General features: G+C 43.4%; 1 protein-coding gene across 1 annotated transcript; it reads left to right on the forward strand.

Moving 5' to 3' along the window:
• Positions 1 to 14,487: 14,487 nt before the first annotated feature.
• Positions 14,488 to 18,176, forward strand: LOC135903546 (cuticle protein 64-like). Its single transcript, XM_065433855.2, has 3 exons — positions 14,488 to 14,643; positions 15,190 to 15,402; positions 16,020 to 18,176. Exons 1-3 carry the CDS (start codon positions 14,632 to 14,634, stop codon positions 16,533 to 16,535), a joined length of 741 nt encoding a protein of 246 aa, XP_065289927.2. The 5' UTR covers positions 14,488 to 14,631; the 3' UTR covers positions 16,536 to 18,176.
• The last annotated feature ends 296 nt before the right edge of the window (positions 18,177 to 18,472 follow it).

Consider the following 18,472-nt stretch of genomic DNA (forward strand, 5'->3'; position numbering starts at 1 on the left):
CATTGCGCAGCACCATATTGGTATCAGGGTCCAATTTTTCTCTTACATATTCAGTATAGGATGCGGATGTACCAAAGCTTACTTTTTAATGAATACAAATAAAATAAATAAAACGCAGTTCCTGCATTGTCTGCTAAGGTATATAATGCGTAACAGACAACGTTGAGCCCCGCTTTGGGAATGCGGAAGAAAAATCATTCTCATCTAAGGCGGCACTGCCACCGACCAAAGAATATCATCGGTGCAAAAGAAACTACAGGATGCCCAACCGTGTTACCGCTGTGTCTCAAGAGATGGCGCAGCGAGTACGTGACCGTTAGTGACCGTCCGGCTTTTACGCAACCGGTTTACGTGTCAGAGACGCCCTGGGAGTGGCGGGGTGCGGGGTAGGGGGGGGGGGGGGGGTAGGGGAATGTTATACCGCGCAGGGGAGAAGGAGAGAACGTTTTTGATTATCCGGACCGTCGGCAGCCGGCGCTAGCTGTGGCCGCGTACACCATGGAGGAAGGAACGCAAACACGTCGTTGCGTACAGGATCTGTTGATAGCATATGCAACTGCTGGTTCACAACACTTCATGCAAATTGAGACGTCAGGTTTGGTAATATTTGTTTATATGCCAATAACGTTTTCGGAAAAGTATGTTCCGAACTTATAGCCGTATTAATATATATATATATATATATATATATATAATATATAGTAATCATACTTCCACACGGAACTCGCTTGCACATTACTGTGTTACGGGAATAAAGTTCAGTCAGTTATAACATAAACATTTTTTATTAATGCTAACCTTCACCTCCCAGGTGTTGTGCTGTTTGGTGCTCAAGTCTGCAAGTCGTTGAATTGTACTGCTTAATAATTTTTCTTACTCTTCCGCGCGATAGATATTTTCCAAATTGTATGGATATATGTACGCCATAAAAGTTGCGCAGAAATGTACGCCTTTTCAATGGTTACCGTCGTGCTTAGGTTAGGGTGATAATTCATGATTTTACACCTCGCAGCGGGGCTCATATTGTAAGTACAGTGCTCCAATGTTCTTGTAAATGAGGAGGACTGCATTAGTCTTGATCCGCTCTTTGGAGAGTAATAAACGTCAGTAGAAGGACAGCAGAGCGTTGTTCTAACCTGTTTCTATCGTCCTTGACAATTTGCCACAGCTCTCAAATAAGCAGATGTGAGAGTACGCAAATGAAATGGCCAAGCAAGAAATAACGGAAACTTGCACACAAACAACAGCTTGGATATATCTTAACACGAATGAGCTTCTACATATGGTCAAGGATTCGCCTGTACAATGCGCAAAACATTCGACCAAGCCGATGGTTTCCATAGGCGGACCCATACCTCGCCGCGTTTTTCGAATGATTATTACCAAATTTATAAGTACTTTGTCCGTCCGCATAGAAGTGTACCAGAGCTTGACGAACGCCAACACTTTTCTAATTCATTAGAAAGGAGACGTTAAAGCAATGAAAAATTCTAGGCCCATGAGCTTCCTTTCAGTATTGTATAACATATTCACCAGGAAATTTCCAATAGAATCAGGGCAACACTTCACTTCTCGTCAACGAAGAGAAAAGGCTGGCTTTAGGAAGGGATATTTTGCAATGGATAACATACATGTCATCAATCAGGCGATTGAGAAATCTGCGGAGTACAATCAACCTCTTTATATGGCTTTCATAAATAACGAAAAGGCATTTAATGCAGTACAGATATCATCAGTCATAGAGGCATAGCGTAATCAGGGCGTACAGGAGGCATACGTCAATATCTAGGGAAATGTCTACAAAGTTTCCACAGCTACCTTGGTTCTCCAAAAGAAAAACAGAAAGTTACTAATAAAGAAAGGGGCCACGCAAGGATACACAATCTCCCCATTCCTATTCACTTAAAGAAGTACTCAAGCTATTAGACTGTGAAAAATTAGGAGTGAGGATCAAGAGCGCATATTTCAGAAACTTACCGCATGCAGATTACGTTGTCCTCTTCAGCAAAACTGGGGACGAATTACAACGATGAATTAAGGACCTTATGTGAGAAAGTGCAAGAGGGCGGTTGATGATTAATGTGCAGAAGACAAAGGTGATGTTCAATGGACTCGCAAGGTAGCAAGAATTCCGTATCACCAGTCAGCCTCTAGAGTCTGCACAGGAGTACGTTTATCTAGGTCAATTATATTCACAGAGGACCCTGATCGCGAGAAGGAAATTTATAGAATAAAGATAGTTTGGAGTACATACGGCAAGCATTACCAAATCCTGACTGGGAGCTTACTACTGTCGTTGAAAAGAAAAACTTTACAATCATGGCATTCTACATGTGCTAACATATGGCGCAGAGGCGTGGCGGTAACAAAGAAGCTAGAGATCCAGTTAAGATCCGCGCAAGGAGCGATGGAACAGAAATTGTTAGGTGTAACGTTAAGAGACATGAAGAGAGCGGTGCGGATCAGTGCAAACAGGGATAGCCGATATTCAAGTTGACATTAAGACGAAACTTCATATTGGGTGCTCCTATCTGAATACATGTGAAAGGATAATTCGTTTTCCTCGGCAACCCCTGCACCAAATTTGACAAAGTTTGTGGCTGTTAAAAGAAAAACTTGCAGACTAGTGACTGTTTTTTCCGAATTTTTATTTAGGTCGTGAATATTTTATTATAAATTGGCAAAATCGCAAATTTTCAGTAAGCAATACTATCACGTTTACAATTCTGTAGCTCAGAAATGAAAGAAGGATATGCCAGTTCTGTAAATTGCATATAATACTACAGCTAAAGCAGACAAAATTATAGTGGCACCCGTGAATCTAAAGTAATTTATTAATACAAAAATTCAGCTTTTGCAGAACCCTTGTACACAACGTAATGAATTCATGTAAGATATCAATTGACATATCGAATTTGTCAGCTTTGAATTATCTAATGGATGCTACCTACAGAACAGCGGTATCTCTTCTTGATGCAGATGTATTAAATTGTAAACTTCATGCTTCTATTTTTTTCGAGCTCCCAGATATTTAAAAAAATTTTTAAATAAAGTTCAGGCCCTAAATCGAAGTTTCGTTTGCAATAGTCACTAGAATTTACCTTTCTCTCTCAAATATAACAACTTTTATAAGAATCGGTCCAGGGGTTATTTCACAAAAGCGTTCTGCGTTTAACATGTATTTGAATAGGCCGCGTCGGAGGTGGACGCGGGTTAAAGCTTCCTCTTAAGTGAAAAAAAAATGCAGCCGTGCAGGCCATGTAATACATCGGATGTACAGGTTGTCCCAACTAACTTTTTTAGTTTAACAATATGCGAATATTGCAATATGCAATATGCGAAAAACAAAAACTAAGTTTAACAATATGCGAATGCCAAGTAGCTGGACAGAACCAAGGTAATGTTGTTTGCCGTCGCTTGGAAATACACAAACGTTTTTTCATTCCACCGAAATAAATAATTAGTCCTAATAATTAATGAACTTCTCACATAATATAATTAGATGAAAAGTGTATATGAGGAAATTGTAGAGCGACATGAAAAACTCCAGATACAGCTTTCTGTTGCTCAATACGCGCTACCTAAAGGTGTTTTTCCAAGCATGAAAGAAGCCTGCAAATGCACGGAACATTGCCGCGCGACTGGCCGCTTGAGGCACTTTGCGTGTATTCGCCGGCTGCTTTCACGCTCGGGAAAACACTTTTATGTAGCACGTATTGAATGACAGAAAGCTGTATCTGGAGTTTTTCATGCCGCTCTACAATTTGCTCATTGACACATTTTATCTAATTTGAGAAGTTTATCAATGCGTTACGACTAATTAGGTAATTAGCTGGAGTGTAATAAATACTCCGAGTATTTCCCAGCGAAGGTAAACAACATTAACTTGGTTCTGTCCAGCTGTGTGGCATTCGCATATTTTTGAATCGGGGTGCATAATAGCTCGGGCACTGCAAACGAACGCGAAATAGGCGTGGGATTTTGGGTAGGCATTGGAAAGCCACTCGGGCACGCTATTCCTTTAATACCCTATAGTATATATATAAGAAGTGTCCTGAACGGTAAAGAAAGAAAGCGTTCTCCCCAGCTGCATCTTGCACTGGTATAGAGACAGGTCAAGTCCGCTCGGCTGGTGAAATAATGAGAGAACTCCGCGTATATTGTGGACTGAATTTTATGTGAAAAGGAGGACAGCTGTATAGAGGAAATAGTGAGAATCTGTGGAAGCAATGGATTAAAGGCACACACGCGCGCGCGCGAATACATACATACATACATACATACATACATACATACATACATACATACATGCATACATACATACATACATACATACACACACACATACATACACACACATACATACATACATACATACATACATACATACATACATACATACATACATACATACATACATACATACATACATACATACATACATACATACATACATACATACATACATACATACATACATACATACATACATACATACTGTCCACGCAAGCCAGTAAATCTGAAAATTAAAACAAGTATAGGGCTGGGCTTGAATTTCGCATTAGGGAGTATCGTAATCGCCAGTGAATTTTCTTTTCAGTTATCTCTATAGCATTACGTAGCGTTTATAAACTTTAAGATAAAGGTTCTCCAATTACATGAGAGCGTGCCACACAATATCCCCAGAACATCTCGAAAACCATCTGGCACTTTTCCAGCTGTGCCAGAAGGCACAAGTTGTTCTAATATGCGAAACATACCGTCTGCCTGTTTTGTAACCCCTTGTCATGACGCCAGTGAACTGCGACTCCGCAGGGCAGCGATAGCTCACCGACGTGCAGAGTTTGCCGGAGCGGAAATCTAGATAATAAAAATGCGGAAACATAGCTAATAATAATGAAATAAACAAAAAGCTCAGTCAGGCATAGATATTCTTGACAACTCAGTGATCATCGGGTATGTTAGGTGCATATACAGCTGGCTGGATATTCGTTGCTCTGTCTCTACTGCGCCTCAATAGCAGGAAAGAAGGCGGGGAAGGGAAGGGGGGGGGGGCTGCGGTTGGACGGCATCGTTGTAGTTTGCACATGTTAAACACGGTCACTTCGTCAACGTCTCTGATTAGAGTGATCTTACCCCGCCCACAGCAAACGCTTTGGGACTCTGTAGGCGCCATGATGCTAATAGTCCTCCGAGCCTTGCTACGGCGCTTTCATGCGAGACAACCTTGAGGCGAACGCCGAATCCAGCCTCATTGGAAGCCTTTCACCGAAGTCGATAGGAGCGCGCTGTCTATCGACCCAGCCATCTCCGCTGAATTAGAGTACACTCCCGTTGCTTCCCGCGTGGTACAGGTGCGGCTATCTGCGACGGCCACAAGTTGTGAAGACTGCGGCGAGAAAAGTCTGCAGCCACTGACACGGTTGCAGGGCTTACGAAATAGGCATTTGAGACCACCGTCTTAGATCAAAGAAATAAAAAGAACTAACCCCTACAGCAGCGCATTTGTGGCTATCTGGCTATCACTTCACAGAACTTACTCCAATTTTTTTCCTTGACCTGCAGTGGCGGGTAAGATAACTAGGGCATTCTGCCGGTGGGCGTGAGGTCACGTCTTAAATTCTTTGCTGATGTTGTTGCACTGAGATAAACGTGTAATGTAAAAATGGCCGGCGTATACTCAGCGTGCGATGAACGCTGTAGAAAACGATCTTGGCAAAATCGCTACGCAACGATCCACTATTCGGTGGGTTTCTTTTTTTATTCCTAGCAGTTCTTCCACTTCCATTCAGAGTGATTAGGAAAATTATAGCAAAAGTAAAAGCTCTGCAACTGAATTAGATAAAGAAATAACGGACTTACATTTTGTGCGAGAATGATTTGTGAATATGCGGTCCAGAATCGTGTGTGCATGCTTGATTGGTAAGAACTTAGGAGAGATGTAGCACATTCCAAGGAAAATTAACGTTGATAACAGTTTTTCGTCGTGAACACATAATTCCGTCCTCAATCATTATTTTTCTCCGAATGATGCAAGCATCGGAGAACGACAAACTACAGCCAACTGTGATTTACACTCGCAATCATATCAGCATCCTCCGAACAAGGCCAGCAAGGGGAATGACGCTTGAAAGCTTGCCTGATCCACTCACTTGCACCCTGCAATTCGGGCCCATTTACGTTATAACACGTCCGGAAAATTCCACACGATGAAATTCACATTGTCGTACGCGCAATTATCCTTTCGTGCATGTTATACAATGGGAACTTATGATGAGATTGTCATACAGACCACTTCGAGTTCACGCTTTAGCAGAGAAAGAAGACGACGTGGTTCGTGGAGCCTTGCGCCGTCACCCATATCTGCAAATAAAATATTGCCTTAATATGGAGTTTTAGAATTGGGCCCAAAGCGCCATGGGACCTCATGAAGATAGCAGACTACAACAGAGTATGCACAGAACGCAAGGCAGCCTTGGGTATTTGCGCTAGGGTCAACCAAAAGACCCTTAACTTGAAAAACAGCGGGGATTCCCGAGCCACTGGCTTGCGCGGGCGACTGGCGGTCGCATGATAGCCAAGAGAGATATACGAACCGCAGCCACCCAGGGCTCGAATTGCTCAGTCATCTTATGGCGGCAATTATGACTGGCCACAAAGTTTCGTATCCGCGGTCGCTTTTCACTCGGACTTAAATCGACATTGCAAGCTTGCCGTGTTCCGTGTGATTTTTGGCATATTTCGAGGCAAGAGACGAAGCGCAGCACAAGAAGACGCTAGCAGAGGTCGGGTCGGCGTCCATCGACCCCCCCCCCCCCCCCCCCCCCGTTTTAAAAGGGCAGACACATGTTGTACAGATAACATAGTAAATACTTTTAATACAAACGTTAGTCCGTCTTTTTGTTCAAAAATGAATTTCTTTAGGTTTTGCTTGTAAAACTTGCCTTCACTCCTCTTCTTCTTTCAACACTTCGGCGTCCCAAGCACGCAACCCTACGCTGCTCTTCTCCTTGCTCTAGCTTGACCAGTGGAATTCACCATAAAACTCAGATGCTCCTCTGAACACAATAGCAACCAACGTAACACGGCTTCGGGCCCCAAAGTCGTGGGGCCTCAATTGTAACCTCAACTCTGTAGGTAGGCCTCAACTCAACTCAATAGGCCTCAACTCTGTAACCCTTTCCTATCAGCCGGCCGTCAATTTACAAGTGAGGGGAAAAAAGCATTTAAAAATTTCATTTCTGCAATAGGGTATTTCTGTAAATTGTCGAAATATTACCCCTTCAGGCCCTGAGCACTAGGCTTCATAATCCCGAGAACGTATGAATAACAATCTGCGAATTCCTTTGTGACAAAATAAATATACCTCATTAGCTCACTGTAATAGTAATTGACACTTCATGAAGTTGCAAATTATTTCCAATTTGTCTTATCCCTCCAAACTCGCTATCCCTTTCTAAGTCAGGCGTTTTTGGGTGGGAAAAGTAGTGTCAATAAATTTAGCTTAGTTTCATCACTTCTTGTAAAATTTCCACTCTATACTCCGCCTTATCCTTTTGTTCTTAAGTTTTATCTTTCCTCCTCCTTTAACCACCGTATTCTTGGCCAATCCTTCGCATGTAGATGAGCGTCGTGGTTTGAGGAACACGCAGTCAAGGTGAAACCCTTCAGCGGTATTGTGCGAGACGCTCGGGCGGAGCAATTGCCGGCCTTGTTCGCCAGGCTAAACCCGGCTGTTGCTACAATTCACCACCACCACCACCACCACCACACGCAGTCAAGCTCCCATTGTCGCCTGTGCATGGGACTACGTGCTTAAACTATTATCATCGGTCGAGCGTACGAAATCCGTCAGGGAGACACCACGGTATAGTATAGCGTCTCATATAGCTTTAGCGAATGAGCCGGCAAAGCGCGCCCACCACCAGATCGGCACGATGACCAGCTCGATGTCACGTTGTCCGATACTGCGGTCATCGCGACGACAGTGCTTCGGAGTGATCACCGGCTTCCAAGCCAGACATTCGTACAGGAGCTCTGGTGCTGAACACAGGACGATCTAGACTGGACATGGTCTGTTATAGCCGAAAAACGGCAATTTAGCGTCTATCGCTGGCCAGCCATTCTAACTAACGTTTGTCTTGAGAGTTCCACGCAGGTTTCATTGATGTCATTTTTATGCGTTTGTTCCTGCACTCATTGTTCATTAAAAAAAAAACATTTCACTCGCGTTCATTGGCCTATCTGTCGTGCGTCCGCTAACCTTGGTCCACACACACTCTTTTCTCATCACAGAGGCATATATGAATGCAACAATTTGAAGATAAATGATATCAATAAACAAAGCGTGTGTGACAAAACTGGTTAGACAAGAATATTAAAAAAATAACATATTAGCCAGAGACTCTGCTACTTACCTGAAAACGTTGGAAACATGAATTAAGAGGCACCGTTGTGCACACTTTCTTGCCTCATATACTATGCAAACATATTTGCTTCCTCTGACAATAACAAAAGTGAACAATCTTGCTCCTCAATTTTTAAACAACACTGAATCATAGAACGTGTTCAGTGTTGGTAGATTTATACACTTAGATATACCTGAAGTTCTAGTTTTATTTCCATCTGTTAGATATTTATAAATTAATGCATTTCGGCTTATCGTCTTTCTCATCCTGCCTGGGCCAATGATGCCTATGTTGCTGTATAAATAATTAAATAATTAAATAAACAAATACGTCGAAAAAAAGTCACCCATTGTACACATTGCAGTCATTTAGGTGAGCTAACCCTCAACTAATTAAACGCGCTCATCTTTTGGGAAACCACACTCCAGGACGTAACGGCCCAATTATTGTAAAGTTTGGTCCTTCAAAACCAAAGAAGTGGTCTTATCTAACGGCCATAAACTAAAGGATACTCCATACAGCATGGGAGAGGGCTACTCCCCCGGGTCCAGAATACGCACAAGCATCTTGTCTCTTTTGCAAAAAAAAACAAAAATCTATGCCTTTTTCATTTCATTTCAAAATATTGCACATCGACTCGAAACAATATGTCTTTGACGAATCATCCAAATGGGTCCAGGACCTAAGATAGCTATCGCGACGTCAAAAATTGCCACAATGTGCTACACCTGCCACTCGTGCAACTCCGTTATTTTCAGTTATCTACACTAACATAAGAAGCGTCCTTGCAAAGCGTGACATTGTATTTAATTTTGTTTGATCATCTGGGAGTAACCTGCGCATGCTATTTGAAACATGGCTCGCCGATGTCGTCCCTGATGCTGAACCATTAGAAGACCTACCAAACTTTGATCTAATCCGCAAGATCAGCAAGGACGCACAGGTAGAGGCGTTGTTATTGCCATTAGCAAACAACTGTCGTGTTCTGCCATTGATATATATACGGATTTAGAAATTTTATGGATCATCTGCTATGCCAAATCACATCTACTCCTCGTTGATGTGTGCTCCCACCCCCTAACAGCCCTGCCAATTTTCCCAGGAAAGTTAATAAGATCCTAAGCCAATTAGTCGAAAAGTACCCTAACGCGGGCATTCTATTGTGCAAGAATTTTAACTACCCGGCTATTGTCTGGTCTAACCCTCAAATAGCTACCGGAATTATCGAATATCACGAGTTTGTTATGTTTGTGTAAACTTTAACCTTCCGCAATCGGTAACTGAGCCAATGCATGTCACACAGGATAATGCTAACATCCTAGACCTGCTATTTTCTTCCAGTCCTGAAACACTATCGTCCATCAGTTATATTAATGAAATATGTGTTCACAAAGTAGTTCGTGCAACATTATCTCTAGCTCCTTCCCCACGTCATTCGCATAAAAAGTAATCCATCTTTACTATAAAAGCAATTACCCCACGTAGCGCCGCTCCATGCCGGAAAACTGGTAATTTTTCATTGGAAAGTAGCATACTTAACGCAAAATACACACCTACATTATCGATTCATGCTAACAGCCATAAACCATGGTTCACAAAGAATCTGAAAGCACTCGAAAACAAGAAAAAGCGTCTTTTCGTCAAGCTAAGCAAAGGCCGAATAGCCGTTTGTGGGACAACTATTATGAAGCAGAGCGTATATACCTTGCAGGAATTCGCCAACACAAATGCACTTACTTTCATTTCGACCTGGCTAGCATGATAAGTGGAAATCCGGAGAAATTTCAGCAAATTATTAAACCTCAACCTCCTCGCACTATCGTCTTACCGAACGAACAGGGTGAAATCTTATCAAATAGAAACTGTGCTAGCATGTTTATTACCGCCTTTCTTTTCAGTCTTCACCAATGAATCTGGTGCACCCATTCCAACCTTTCATGCCCCTTCTCTCCCTGCAATGCCTGCTATGACTTTCTCTGTAAAGGCACTTCAAATATAATAAATACCATAAAACTTTCACCACCTCCATGTTTTGATGAATCACGTAACAAATGAGGTAACAAAAGCTCGCCATTAAACCACCGCCCATCTCAATAACGTCGGTGGTCTGTAAGCTCATGGAACATGTCATATACACTCAAATAATAAACTTCCTTGGCACTAACTGTTGTTTTTTCACCAATCTTAGCACGGGTTCCGTAGGGGACTGTCTAGCGAAACACAGTTACCTGGCCATATTTTTTCACAACCGGCACTCAAGTCGTGATACTAACATACAAACCGACGCAATTTTCCTTTATCTCGCGAAAGCATTAGACAGAGTAGCTCATGAACACCTACTACTAAATGTTTCGCGGTTAAATTTGTAAGCTGCAGTTTTAACATGGGTTGAACAATTTCCTATTAATCGTATGAAGTAAGGGCATATTAATAACAATACTTCTGAGCCTCTTCCCGTAACAACAGGCGTCTCGCAGTAATCTGCATTAGGTTCCCTTTCTGTTTCTAATGTGTGTTACTGATCTCTATATTTGTCATGTAAAATCTGGATATTTTCTGATGATTATGTCATTTATCACTCGGTTACTGACGATAATGACCAAATAGCTCTTCAGGAGGATCTAACTAGCATTCAAAATCAGCGTCAATGCTGGTAATAGTCCTTAACCTTACTAAATGGAAAGCAATGTCAATTTGTCGTAATCATAATCACATGGCATTCCAGTAGTTATTTCCAACCAGCCCATTGAGACAGTGACCAATTTTAAGCACTTCAGTGTTAGAGTCTAAAATGATCTCGACTGGGATGTGCATGTGGATAACTTAATTTCATCAGCTAAAAATTGCTTGGGTTCTTAGAATGACACTTACAAAACGCCCCACGGTGCATTTAACTACTAGCTTACAAGACCCTTACACGACCCAAACTAGAATACGCATCAGTCATTTGGAACCCTCGCCAGATTTTCTTCACAAACGCCCTTGAAGTCTTTCAGAACCGTGTCATCCGGTTAATTCACTCCATTTTCTCATACGATATATATCAGCCTAATTTCTTTAAAAGCGGAATCCGGCATACAAACCCTTTCCAATCGTCGTTTCATTGGTAGGTTTTCAATATTCGTTAAGTTTTACCACAGTGTACTTAATCGTGCGCCCTACATTTTGCCATCATCACGCATGCCCCATCGCACAAGGCATTCGTTAAACATGGCCCGACCTCAGGCGCGTGCTGTCACTTTTGCATCTTCTTTTTTTTCTTCGAACATCCGAAGACTGGAAAGACCTTGCTCACGATAACGTTGCCATGACCACCTCATCCCCCTTCATGGACGCAATTACCTCGCGATATTTATTGCAACAAAATTTTCATTGTTTTTTACCCCAGCCAGTGTGTAAAGCCCCTAAAGGGGCCTTTAAGGAATTAAGTGAAAGTGAAAGTATGTAAAAGTAAGTGGTTTTTGTACATATATGGCACACATCCAACAATAACGTTCGGCTCCTTACTCTCTGACCTGAACAGAAATGATTGAGATGTGCGTTCATGTTGTGAAGAAAGAAGCTTTTTGGTAAGGACGGTGATTCAACCTAAAGGGACACTAAAGTGAAAAATGATTTCTTCTGCATCAGTAAATTACCATTCTAAAACACCAAGAGCACCACTCTTACAACGATAAGACGTTTGGTAAGCCAGAAAAAGCGTAAGAACGAAATATGGGTGGCGACGCCTACTCAAGTTCTCGCACCTAGGGGCTGTGACGTCTTGGATTTTGATGGCATGTTTTAGGGCCTACTAATTATACATAGCGGTACAGATTGACTACATTGTGTTCTAAAGGTACCAAATATTAAACATGGCAAGCTTCAGGAACTTTTATTTAGCCAACGCGGCCCAAATGCGAAAACATACTTTGGAATCCTTGACGTCACGCTGACGTACCAGCGCTGGGGTTTCGGCGCGAAATTCAAATACTGATACTTGGACCTTCATTTTCTCATCTAATAATAAAACTATTTTTTCGAAATGACTGCCTGCAGGGTTCTCAAACAATGTTTTATTAGTCTAAACTGATTTATTGTTTAGCTTTAGTGTCCCCTTAAGAACCTTCGATTTGAAGCCTTGTGCAGTTTCCCTGTTGTTCCAGGCACTTCGTAAATAATTAACTTAACTCGCTGCCGCTTGCTTCTCATGGGCAACCAGCGCTGAAGCTTCGCGTGCCGACAGCAGCGCCGTAACACACAGCCTAGCGAGCGGTAGACACAGTTTCCAGTAGCACACGCAGTGATTTCGTGTCAGCAAATTCACCGATTGTCTTGAGTCACACTTTTCACGGCTCCTCAAACGGCAGGGAATCGACGTGCTAGGACGTAGCAGCGCATGCGCTCTACGCAGCGCGCATGGCCATGGACAGAACTTGGCTGGCCGCATTGGGCTAGACAAACATTGATACAGGCGCACGTTTCTTATCGCTAAATATGTCGTGCCATCTTCGTAGCCTCCCTATCGGACGGTTTCAGCATATTTTAGTAACGCATGAAAAATGTCGTAGCGCCTCCTGGCCAGCGCTGGTTCCCCATAGCGGTCGACTTTATGTGAATAATATAGTCTGCAGTAACTTTGTGTGGCATATACAAATTTCACCTCTAATTAAGATGTGTGTAATTGTATTTGAACATAAAATCACTTATAATCAACTTGTAGCCTACAGCTCTATGCTATTTTCATTGTCACCAATCCAGGATTCTGAAGATGCAAGGCCATTTCCACGTCGTTAACACTCTTCCTAGGACTGCAATATGTGTGGACCAGTCTCTGGTTGCGCTGTCTTTCCTTGTAAGAGTGTCATTCAGAATGAATGCCATTGTAGCTGCAGCCGAACAGAATTTTTCCACAACGGTAGTTGTTTCGCATTTGAGCTAGCTGGCTACGCCCTTTTTGGAACGTGCGAGGTCGACAAAAAACAAACTTCACAAGTGGAAGCACACTGCATTCAGGAAAATCAGTTTTCATTAATTTGCCATTGGGCCGTCTTTTTTTTATTGACATTCTGGATACATTTTGCACACAGTACTTCGTAGTAAGTGCACAACAATTCAGTCTAAGGATATTTGTTTGATGTCCCAGTTTGTTTTCTTTGCTCTTTTGTTTCCCATCGAAGAATAAACTCATCATTTCGTGCACTATTTTCCGGCTTACTAATGCTGGCAGTAAGAGTGATAAATATCTTATTTTATCATTACCTGACCGCATATATACCGTGACTTAATGTCGCTGTACAGATCAAATCAAAAGAGCAAATAGCATTAACCGTGGTAGTTTCACGAGCAGGAAACATGTCTGATTCTCTGTTAACTATAAATGACAGTAAACGAAAACTTTGGCAACGATAAAGGTGGGCATTGAGGGCTTTCTTTCCATGCCGCTGCGATGCACCACAAGCTGTACTGCAACTATCTGCTTCTATTTCCTGTCATTCATGCTGTTACTCCGAGCAGCGGAAGTTAACCAAAAAGCCAAAGACAAGGACACGTCACAGGTTATCGATTGCCAAGCACCTCTAACGCTACCGGCCCAAGAGCTCAGGCTTTAATTAATCACCACAGCGGCCTTTCGCGCAAGGCACACAGCACAATTGGTGTTTAGGAGATCTAATCATAGCCGAAGGACTTGCAACCGATCGGAACACAGCTTCCAGACTTGAAGACACGCTCCAAGCGGGTTGAACACGTTCGAAAGTTGCCTCATTAAAAGCCTCTGGGAGTGGCGTTGTGCTCTTTGGTACTGTCTCAACTGAATATTTCGGCAGGGTACTCAGAGGAAGTTAAAAGAGAAGTCTAACGAAGTACGACGTTTGCCCGCCACAACGCATCGACGTCGAGTAGGCAGCGAACGCGCGTGTCCATATCGTGAGCGGCCTTGTTCGCAATATTAGTCTTCCGCAGTCTATTCACCCCCAACCTCCCCAGCCCCTTCCTGCAGAAGTACTTTCTTTGTTTTTCGCGGGGCGTGTTTGACCGCGGGGCGTTCGTGTTTTATCTTGCTTAAAAAGCTCGGGCGCGTACTGCGCAACCTGCTCGCCCATTGGTCACTGCAGTGAGACGCAACTAACCCTCTGCAATTAGGCCGTATTCCGATGCGCGCTTATATAAGGTGGGGCGCACAGTTGCGCCAGCAGCAGCTCGGGCCACTACGAGCGTTGGATTACGCGACCCACATCGTGACATGATCGCACAAGTGAGTGTCTCCCTGCTACGCATCGAACGTTTTTTACGCGCGTCCTTTTGACCCGAAGACACTAAATTGTGTACATCCGAAATATCGCGGTTGAGGTCATTGACATCACTATATTTTTGGAGGCTTTTAAAGTGACACAAAGAAAAAAAAACACTGTGAGCAGTCATTTTTATCTGTTATTTTTATTATTGGGCAAATATAGGTTTTAAAAATAATAGCTATGATTAGTCACGCAGCTGTTCGGCATTGTAGGGTTGCTAGGATGACATGGAAAAATACAATAGACTGGCAGCCTATACGTTGCTCGGGAAGTATAATAGTTCATAAACAATAGAAACTCTTTCACACTTGAATGTCATCATTTAATTAGGAGCATCTGAAGCGGCCAAAATAATTTTAGAAAGTTTGATTAGGGCGTTAAGTTCTTTTTAAATGTTTCTTATATCTTGAGGCAGAGGAATTTTTGTATCAAATGCAAGGACTCCAGCCTGCTGTAATGGTGGCTTTCAAATGCAAACCTGCTTCTTTTCGTTCGCCACTTCGCAGGTGTTCTTGGTTTGCCTCTCGGCAGCGGCCTCTTCGGCTGGCATCGTAGGAGGTTATGGAGGTCTCAGCTTGTTCGGGGGCCTCGGAGGCCATGACTACGGATACGGAGTGGCTTTTGCACCTCCACTAGTAGCTAAGGCCCCCGTCGTTGCTGCCGCCCCTGTTGTAGCCGCCGCTCCAGTCGTGGCTAAGGCAGCTACCGTCGACGTTGTTGTGAGTCACTTCTTCATTATCACGTCTAGTTAAAAAAAAGCTAACTAAAGCTAAAACTTTGACTTTGTGCAACGGGGTTTGACCACTTGAAACGATAATGGCAAGCAGTTGGGTTTCATTGGGATTTGAAAAAAGAAGACATATAGCACTCGCATCTTGGACTCCTTAGAATTTATGCGCTGAAAAACCTCACAATCTATTGTCAAATTTTCTCAACAAGCTTTGTGGTTTGCTTTCATAGTGTTGAAATTCCTCGCTTACACAGTCCTGCAATGCCTTGCGTAATAAGTGTAAGTAATAATAAGTCTTGCATTCTGTTACCACCTGCTGTGTCCAGATATGAAGACACGCGAAAAGAGAACATACTGTTTTCTTTTTTTCGGGGGGGGGGGGAGGGGGCGTATTTGCGCTTCGAAATGTCTTATTATGCTTCGCATTATCGCTCATGTTACGCTATAGATTAGACCAATTCAACTTAGTATACATGCAAAAGGGATGTTTCACATCAATGCCAAAGTGCACTCTAAAGGAATACAAACCTCGTCCTTCTATCTGCGTGTTGACATATATTATATATATGCACACTGCTTTCAAGTAAACCTTTGCTTTGATCGCAGGCACCGCAAGCCACCAGGTTCGGCTACCTGACTACCGATGGACACGGCAACACGCAGGCGCGCAACGAGGTATCGGATGCGCACAACCGCCGCGTCGGCTCCTACAGCTACCGGGACGCGTACGGCCTAACGCGCAAGGTCAACTACGTCGCCGACGCGAACGGTTTCCGCGCCGTGGTCAGCACCAACGAGCCCGGCACTGCGGCGTCGAAGCCCGCTGCTGCCGCCTACAAAACACCGGCCAAGGGGCCAGTCGTGGTCGCTACGCCGGCGGTGCCCGCGGTTCCTGCGGTCGCCAAGGTAGCCACCGTTGCAGCTGCTCCTGTTGTCGCCTACGGAGGCCTCGGCCATCTGGGCGGCTTCGGCCATCTCGGCGGCTACGGGCTCGGCCATCTCGGCGGCTACGGATTCGGCCACCTCGGCGGCTACGGGCTCGGCCACCTCGGCGGCTACGGTCACTTCGGCGACTACGGTCACCTTGGCGGCTATGGTCATTTCGGCTACGGGTATCATTAGAGCTGCTGACCCAATGTGACCTTCTGGACGGTGTCGAATTCTTCCACATTGTCGAATGCCGCCTCTTTGTCTCCTCCAGCACAGTTTCAGTGGGTGTGGCCCTATTGGGAGCCATCAGAAAAGACAAGATGGCGGAATTTGACCACGTGGTGGCACTCGGTAGCATCCAGTTTAGAACCCTGGTACACCATCAACCGGCCCTATCCACGCCTGAGACATCTGCGACACACTACGTTAGCTTCAACGATTCAAAAAACAATTCAAATGATTCCAAAAAGTGATAAGAACGCCTTGGTCGCTGCATGTTGACGTTTCACCACACCGTGCGTTTCTCAAAAAACCGGTTTGCATTTGTTTTGAAAGGTTGCATGTGCTGGAACTTGTTTAGTGATTTTGGGTGCTGAATTTAACGCTGTCAACTGTTGGGACTAGTGAGATCAGTCCAGCAGCTTCTGTTCATAGCACTCTTTCATGAATTCAGACACTGTTTAGCAAAGACTACCGCAGTACTGACTGGACATATATTGGGAGAAACAATTCGAAAATTCCGAAACACATGCCCGAAGATTCATTGCGTTGTTCGGCATAATGATAAACTGCAGAATGCAAAACTAGACGGCGTCGACGCATAATATTTGACATCTTACTTAGCATGTGAAATCAGTGGACAAGACTCTAAAACGACGCATTATGCGCGTCATTAAAACATTTTTTAACTGCAGGTTTTTTTCGTTCACCTCTATTTATAGCACGGCTATATATTCAGACAAACTGCCTGTGGTGCGCATGTCAACTATACAGTGTTTTTAATGATTGAGTGTGCATTTTCGGCCTTATATATGGACACTTCTTACTCCTCCGAACCCGCAATAACAAACATGTGAACATGTGACAAAATATTTATCAACTGCCATGTCAAATTCACAGAACTGCAAACACGCTTCCCCACCAATGAGAATCATTTTATAATGCATAGTATTACGTGTGACAGCAATATATAAATTGATTGACGGCTTGGACAAGACTGAAATATTTACTCCCTCTGGACAGCAATAGAAAATACGCTTCACCCCATTGCTCAGTATCGGTGCACTAAATCGCCAGTACGCTGCCTGCCTGGTGCAGAGGCTTAAAATTTGCATATGCGTCAACCGCACTTTATGCAACTACAACAACGCTTCGCTTAACTTTTGCGTAAGCCCTGCGGTCGCCTTCAGTTTCCTAATATATCACCAGATAGATCACCCCACTTATTCACGAGTTCATTCACATTCATTTTCCTTCGTTGCTTCAAATGCAACTTCACATGACGTACCATTACTTGCACATAATCTTGGTGCATTTCATTTCATCCCCCGAACTAGTCTTACCACTTCTTTCTACACGCGAGAGCCCGGAGCATTCCCACTCCCTGTCTGGGCAATGCCTTTTAAGCTGATGTGACAGTTACTTGTCTATGGTGTATGCAAATTTCCGTTTTGTTGTGCCATGCTGTGCTGGAACTATGAATATGTACAAAAGCTTGAGAATTCTCCGAAGCATTATTTGTCCGCACACACATGCGCTGTTGGAGCGTTTATCTTGGTTTGCTTGAAAAGCAAACCCCGAGAGAAATATTAATAAATAGCTGACGGATGAAAACGGCGTCCCTGTCTTTCACTTCCTGCAGTTTCTTCGCATACAAATGTTTCGTTGGCTAAGCAAAAGTATTCGATTGACTGATTGGTTGGTTGATTGAATGATTGATTGATTGATGTGTAAATAAATGATTGACTGATTGATTTTATTTAGGGTAACAATAGGACCTGAATTGTATATGAATGAGCGGTACAGCACGGCACGGATAACTCTAGCCTAACTGGGGTTCCTTGTTTTTCACCTAAATGTAACGCTTAAATGCAACTTAAGATTAGGAGTCTCCAGCCGGTGCATAAATA

This window comes from Dermacentor albipictus, chromosome 1 (assembly GCF_038994185.2).
Source record: "Dermacentor albipictus isolate Rhodes 1998 colony chromosome 1, USDA_Dalb.pri_finalv2, whole genome shotgun sequence".
Taxonomy (NCBI): domain Eukaryota; kingdom Metazoa; phylum Arthropoda; class Arachnida; order Ixodida; family Ixodidae; genus Dermacentor; species Dermacentor albipictus.

Coding starts and splice junctions, on each gene's coding strand:
- LOC135903546 (XM_065433855.2), top strand. Junction 15,403..16,019: donor CAGCTACCGTCGACGTTGTT/GTGAGTCACTTC, acceptor CTTTGATCGCAG/GCACCGCAAGCCACCAGGTT.